Source organism: Terrapene carolina, unplaced genomic scaffold, assembly GCF_002925995.2.
Source record: "Terrapene carolina triunguis isolate 2854851 unplaced genomic scaffold, T_m_triunguis-2.0 Scaffold23, whole genome shotgun sequence".
Lineage (NCBI taxonomy): Eukaryota > Metazoa > Chordata > Testudines > Emydidae > Terrapene > Terrapene triunguis.
The window spans coordinates 6,185,348-6,192,902 of record NW_020664374.1 but is presented as its reverse complement, the minus strand read 5'-3'; the positions used below and the strand labels follow the sequence as shown (position 1 = coordinate 6,192,902).

At 40.3% G+C, this 7,555-nt stretch overlaps 1 protein-coding gene across 1 annotated transcript in view; it reads left to right on the top strand.

Moving 5' to 3' along the window:
• LOC112102290 (protein kinase X-linked) overlaps positions 1 to 6,735 on the top strand; it is a 127,784-nt gene extending 121,049 nt beyond the window's left edge. The window contains exons 8-9 of the mRNA XM_024193478.3: positions 3,945 to 4,094; positions 6,005 to 6,735. Of these exons, the coding sequence (XP_024049246.1) occupies positions 3,945 to 4,070 (126 nt within the window). The 3' untranslated portion in view covers positions 4,071 to 4,094; positions 6,005 to 6,735. The remainder of the gene's footprint in view (positions 1 to 3,944; positions 4,095 to 6,004) is intronic.
• Positions 6,736 to 7,555: the final 820 nt, after the last annotated feature.

Here is a 7,555-nt window from a genome sequence, read left to right as displayed (position 1 = left end):
GAAGCAGCAGCATGTCCCACTGTGACGTTGCACTCCATATGTTTTATAAAAATATGTTTATAAGTGTTGATATGATGTAACTGGAATATGCTTTATGCAAAAGATCTCTTGTAAGGTATCATTACAAAGCTTATAATCTACAAAGTGTGGTCATCCTATTTGTATGAATGTATCATTCTTGTATCTAAAACTAGAAATATGAAATATAACTCTGAGGTCCTATTGTAATTATGCAAAGTGTGGGCCATTAATGGTGGTTTGGAATCTTGATGGCTCCCATTAACTAGGACAATTGGTTGTAGATGGCTCTGTTTACTTGTAAGCCTTCCTGTATACCTGTGTGCCACGAGTGGGTAATGAAGTCTTACAGTGACATGTGATCCTGTCCCCTGAACTGGAATCCATCTTAAACCTGGTGCTTTTCCATTTAGAAGGAGGGGTGGGGACCCAGAGAGACAAAGGGTTCCCACCTTGTGCCAAAGCTATAAAAGGGGTGGAACAGAACAAAGGGGGCTGCCAGTCATGAGAAATCCCCTAGTTACCGCCTCAGCTGGAATTAGCAAGGATTGTACTGGGGAAAGGATTGGGCCCAGACTAGGAAGAAGTCTAGTCTGTAAAAGAAGCTTATTGGAACATCTCTGAGGGTGAGATTTATCTGTAATGAGTTTCTTAATGTATTAGGCTTAGACTTGTGTGTTTTGTTTTATTTTGCTTGGTAACTTACTTTGTTCTGTCTGTTATTATTTGAAACCACTTAAATCCTACTTTTTATACTTAATAAAGTCACTTTTGTTTATTAATTAACCCAAAGTAAGTGATTAATACTGGGGGGAGCAAACAGCTGTGCATATATCTCTATCAGTGTTATAGAGGGTGCACAATTTATTAGTTTACCCTGTAATAGCTTTATACAGAGTAAAACAGATTTATTTGGGGTTTGGATCTCATTGGGAACCGGGTATCTGAGTGCTGGAGACAGAAGTACTTGCTGAGCTGTTTTCAGTTAGTCTGCAGCTTTGGGGGTGTGGACCAGACCTGGGTGTGTGTTTTCAGCTGGCTACCATGTCTGGCTCAACAAGGCAGGCTTCTGGAGTCCCAAGCTGGCAGGGAAAACAGGCTCAGAGGCAAATTCAGCACATCAGGTGACAGTCCCAAGGGGCTCTCTGTGACCGAACTCAACACACACCCCTCTGGCTCCTACGCGGAGGTGCAGCCAGGTGGCTCTGCGTGCTGCCCTGTCTGCAGGCACCGCCCTCTCCGCTCCCATTGGCCGCAGTTTCCAACCAATGGGAGCTGCGGGGGTGGCCTTGTGGCGGGGGCAGTATGCAGTGCCACCTGGCTGCCCTTATGTGTAGGAGCCGGAGGGGGACTTGCTGGCTGCTTCCTGCCAGCTGCATAGTGCGGAGGCTAGCAGGGAGCCTGCCAGCCCCACCTCGCAGTGCCACCACACAGACAGTCAATGGCGCGGTCAGCAGTGCTGACTGAAGCTGCCAGGATCCCTTTTTGACTCAATGTTCCAGTTGAAAACCTGACACCTGGTCACCCTACCCATGACCTGTCTATGAATACTAAAAATACCCGTGACTAAAACGTAGCCTTACTTATATGAGTACCCCCCGCCCCCCCCCCCCCCAGTTCCATATTGATCACATGACTTTGGATGTAACACTGAAATAACTAAGGAAAACCATCTATATCCCATATCTAACAGGAATAATCTTAATTTCAGAATGTTTTCATAACATTTCCTGAAGGAATTAATAGTAATGTTCTGATCTGTTAATGGCTTATAACAAATTATATGAATAAAGCTTTATATTAGGAGGTTTGATAGTCCAGTGCCTTTGCAATGCCAAGCAGAAGATGCAGGTTTGATTCACAATGCTAAATTTGCTCCCTAGGTAGTAGAGGATGGGGTTTGTGTGAGAGAAGGCAACATCTGTTTGCTGTACAAAAACCCATCTGGCTAATGAAAGAGAGAGATAAAGGGTGCCCCATTCTGTACTTCAGGCCCAGAAGGAGAGTAGGCTGGTGATTATGTGCTAGATGTAAGACAGGGAAGGCTATGGAGACTGGGGATCCCCAGGCCAATATTAGAAATTCAAAGGACCTTCAGGGGAAGCTAAGAACAGATGGTTCCTCACAATATCTCCACATTTACTTTAAAAGTTCTACTGGGATGAAATAAATACTTTTATTAATAAAACATTGTAAAATCAGCATTTTATGATGTGGCTACTTTTTCTTAAAATAAAAAGTAACTTGAACTGCTGTAATTTGAAGTGCTGAAAGCTTTTCTCCTGCATGGGTTTATTGCCAGACTAGAAAAAGCATAGGATATGAATGACGTGAAGTATCTGAGTGAAAAATTTGAATGCACTTACAAGCAATCAGTTTGATAGGTTTGGGGTGTTTTCTAAGCCAAAAAAAAAATTATGCAAATCTCTCTTGAGGAGTGGTTGGAAAGACACATTTGTTGCCAGCAAAAGGACCTGCTGATGTCATCATGGCAAGGACATATTAAAAATACATTAATATTTAATGTGACCAAATCACTTCTTGATACTCAGCAGGAAAAGGTCATATTATATTTAACTCTCTGAAATTTTAGTCACTAAGCAATTAGTCAAAGCTTTCAAGAATGTTCTGTTACAATCTAATCTCTTTACTGTATTACTAAGGTGCCCTTCACCATAGTATGTAAGCACTGTGCAACAATTGAGAAGCCTTGAGCATGCCTACAAATGATTATAAAATCATCTCCCCTCTTTCCTAATTATTTTAAGAGGGGTGCAGGAGAGTATTTATTTGTTTTTATCCTTTCTTACTACTTTCTTTACCTTGTCCTTTCTCTCATGATATTTGTTCATTTCTTTTTGTCTCCTGCTTTTCCTTCCCAGTTACCCCATTAATGTTAAGGAATACCACCACAGGAGCAAGCCTTTTGCCATATGTAATAATTGGCCTACTTTATTTATGGATATTGCCCGGTATAGTGTCAGTGCTAAGATGCCCATTGACCCTTAGAGAGAGTTAAGATGTGACTATTGATGGTGATCAAATCTCTAGGAGAAAACAGATGAGTTAAGGATGGAGCTTCAGCCTTTATGTAATCTTTGTACTCTCTTGGGTTTAATTCAGAGGCAACATTATTCCAGAGCATTTTTCTTAGCTCTGTTCATCCTTCTATCAAAAATTAAATCACAGAAAATTTATTCTTTCTTAATAGCGCCATCATATCTGAAAATATGAATGCCCCTCTAAAATCATTCAAAGTACTGCTGTCAGGAACCTCTTCCTGTCTCATTGCACAGACCACATCAGCCCCCCTCCACCCTCACGTCTGTCCCTTTGTCCTAGACAAACTTCTGGTCTTCATCTTTAAGGTCCTTCAGCATTTAGCCTGGACCTATTAGGCCTACTAGGTTGTTGAGCCATTGATTCCTGCCTTCCTTCTACCAGTGATAGCAACCTAGAGCACTTGCTTCTCTCTCAGCCACTCCCATCCCAACTCTTCATGAATGGGAGAAAAACTCCTAGTTAAATCCATAAATCTTACCCTTCAATTCTCTACTCACAAATCACTTCTTCCATAATGCATTGAGTAAATTGCACCCTGATAACAGTATGCAAGTGGCAGTTGTAAATAGTGTCCCTGATTATGTAATTCTTAGCCAATCTTATTTTGTTATCCTGTTCCCCTCATCCCCCACCCCCCACATTTTTCTCTTTTCCTCCTGTTGTCTGGTATTTTAGACTGCAAGACCTTTGAGCAGGGACTGTCACTTGCTGTTTGTACAACATTTACAATGTGGGCACCAACCTGATTGGCCTCTAGGCACTACTACAGTATGTGTTCAAAAAGACGATGACGAATAACTAATTGAGATAATTATTGTGGTATGAAACATCTATTTCATTTTTGTATATTTATTTCTCATCAGCCTCCAATAGTGCCGAAGGTATCCAATGATGGAGATACATCTAATTTTGAAGCTTATCCTGAAGATGACTGGAACAAAACCCCTCCTGTAGCCCCTAAAGACCTAGAAATTTTCCAGAACTTCTGAGAGCGGACAACCAAATTCGGCAAGGTATTCGGCCTTCATCTTTGTCAGCTGTAACCTTAGTAAAATAGTAGCATGTAGTATGTATGTTGAAATTCAGTAGGAAATGTCGGTTTGTACAACAGAGCCTTATGCAGAACAAAAAGTGCTACCAGATTTGCCCGTTACTTTGGGGTATGCTTATTTATTATAGTTACTCTTCTGGGTTGGGGTTCGTAATTCTATCAATGTACTGCCTGTGTCATTTGTGTTCTCATATGGAGCTCTACTTCTGCAAGTTCCCTCCCAATGGAGCTATCTTGCAGGACCTAGGGTCACCAGGGCTGGGTTCTTCCAGCCCCAGAATCAGACGAACACACACACACACGTGTCTGAGAGTACCAGGTTAATCAGCACTCCCAAGCTGACCCCTTTTATGTCCCTGGACTCAGCAGACTGGGTTGAGCAGCACTTTCAAGCTACCACCCTCATATGTCCCAGGTTCAGCACGTGCCTATCCCCACTTTCATGTTACAATTGTTCTGGTAGTAACCCACTTGATGAGCAAACCCCACAGGATTTTTGGGTGCTGCAGGGATCTTTAGCTTAGGTACGAGGAGCGTTGCTGCAGAGCGAATGAGAGAGCCAAAAAACACCCATGATGGGGGGGAGGGCAGGGCAGAGAGGGAAGCAGCCAGCTTAACCATGAACGTTATGTATTGCCATGTAATAACCATAGGGGAGCCAAACAAACAAAACAGTTATAATATTAAATCGAACTTAAATTGATTATAAAAGTCAGGTTTAGAAAACTATAACTGATCACACAAGTCAGGGTCAGAAGGCTATACCTAGAGAGAGAGGGAGAGTGAGCTGGGTTCTCACCACTATATGAAGCTTGAATCAATCGGGCGTCCAAGGTGGTAGTGGTAGCTGAGGGTCCAGAGTGCTGGAGACAGGCAGAGCCCCCAGCATGATCAGTCAGGAGAAGATGAAGTCCCAATGGAACTGATGCAGATTTTCGATCCAAGCATCAGAACACATACTTGAGCATAGGTGGGATATTTGTAGGGACAGAACAATTGTTCAAGGGAGAACACTGGATTTGTTTATGGGTAAACTAATGGCTCAAGGGAGTATACCAAAATTGTATTGTATTCAGGCTAGACAATAGGAACTGATCATTCCTGGCTATGGGTGGTGTTCCTTTGAGGGAGCTCACAATGCAATTAGACAGCTTCAGTATTTTGGATACCAATAAAGGATTTATTACTGGAATAGGTCTGATCACTACTGAGCTGGGTGTGTGCAGGCGTGGGTTCATTAGCCTCTAGAGCAGAGATCATGCAGTGATTCCCAGCTTTTCTGGTCCCTGGGTTCAGTGCATTTCTTGCCTTGGAATCTCTGTTCTCCATTCAGTCTGCTAATGGGGATGCCTCCCTGTCCCATCCTTGATGCAAATGAGGCGAAGGGAGTTTCCTTAATCCTGTCACCCTTGTCCCAGGGGTTTAGGTGTGTCTCCTACCACCTTTTCATTGCTTGTTGTAAGTCTTTCTTCTGATCCGCTTTGGTTCAAGCAGAGGCTGGGTGGGGGGAAGGTCTTTCATGAGTCAGACAGGCTGGATACTGCACTCTGGTTCCCCAAGAACACAGAGCTGACAGGTAACAACAGCTTCTGATTATTTAATCACATAGCTATAAAATTCACCTGGCTCTTTTTAAGATTCAGTTAGGGTGAGAAAAATGGAGACGGGTAAGGAGAATTGCTGTTAAAGAATAGCTGGACTGATGTATAGTAAATATATAAATAATACGAAGTATAGTAGATGAAGAGATACTAGATAAGTTTACAGATGAGGTGGTCCAAGTATTTGTATGTCCCTATTTTCACAGCATTGTAATCTTAACTATACTTGTCTGGAACTTGGCATTCTTTTAAACTTTTTATTTTCTTTTAGTTTTATGTTGGAAACTGGAAGAAGTTTGAAGTGGTATTCGCAAGTTTGCAAGAAGAACTGAGTTCATACATGAAGACATTCTTTGACATGTAGGAGAGTGTTATCACATTCATATGTGCACATTAGTAGATAAATATTTAAACAATTGGCAGGCAAGTGAGACTCATTTTAACTGTATAGAATTGGCATTAGTTTAGCAAATTGTGATACTGAAAGTCTACTCTGTAGTAGACTCATGAAAAATTCTATCTTGTAGTTTTTTAACTTGTTTTAGTGTTAGTTTCCTGCTATGCTCAGATCCTTTTTGCATAGTTAACGCATAGACTTAATTTTATAAGTTTATACTAAACTTGTGTAATTAAAAGCACAAATTAGTATATATGTATATAATGATTACATACAACTAAAGCACAGGAACTGTGCAAAGATGTAAATTTTTGTACTTTGCAGAGTCTATGATTTTTATTTTTCAAATAATGTTTTTCAAGAAGTTCTCTGGGGGAAAATCGTAAAAGGATAAATGAGTTTTTCATCATCTTATATGCATTTTATAATTCTTTGTAAAAAATAAAAATAATTAAGTTTAAAAAGATTTGTACCTAAAACTTCCAGTGCTTCACATTTGCAACCATAATACTTGAAAGCAGAAAGAAAAAGGACATGTTTTGTTGTTCATTTAAAAAACATCATCTTAACGCCTTCATAAGTAACTTTGGTTAAAACAATGCATTGTGTTTTTACATATATATATGATATTTGGTGACTACACACTGTGTATAGTGGGTTTCCCTTGTATGTGAAATCACTGTAGAGCATATAAAGCAGTGCATACTGCTAATGAGGGGTGGGGGGTAGATCTGTTGTTGCTCTCACTGTTGTTCTACTTTATCCAATTTCTGATATTTAAGTAGGAGAAATGAGTTACTCAAAGAAAATATGAAAAATATGTAATCTGAAAGATGTGAACAGTAGTATAAACAGTGGAATGTGTTAGTGAAGACTACTCGATCCTCCCTAACAACAAATCTGGATTTTAAAAAACCAACCAAAAGCTATTAAACATTGTTCTTGTTCAGTTATGCTGCAAAATATGGAATTATCTTTGAATATTTTCCCTAAAAATCATGGAATTAAATAACTTTGTGGAAATGATCTGTACAATAGCTCCATTTTTTAAAACTTCCTGGCTCTTCCTAGCAGCTCTTTTCCCCCAAGTTGAGAACTAGCAGTGTCAGGCATACTTTGATTATAGTTGAAATTCTTTTTGTTATTGACCTAAGTAGGAGCTGTTGGATGCTCAGTACTTTTGAAAATCAGACAGGTGCCTAAATATGGGTTTAGATGCCTAACTTTGTGCTCCTATGTTTGAAAATCCAGGGCTAAACTTATTAGGGTCTTGTCCTATAGGTCCTCACCATTAGGAGTTTAACACACGCAGGATTGGACTTCAGGTTTAAACCTAATCTGTTTTTTATCTACTCTGATCAGTTTTCTAGGTGGACCACATCAGTTTATAAGTGGAGTGCACTGTATTTAAGGAATATTTGCAAT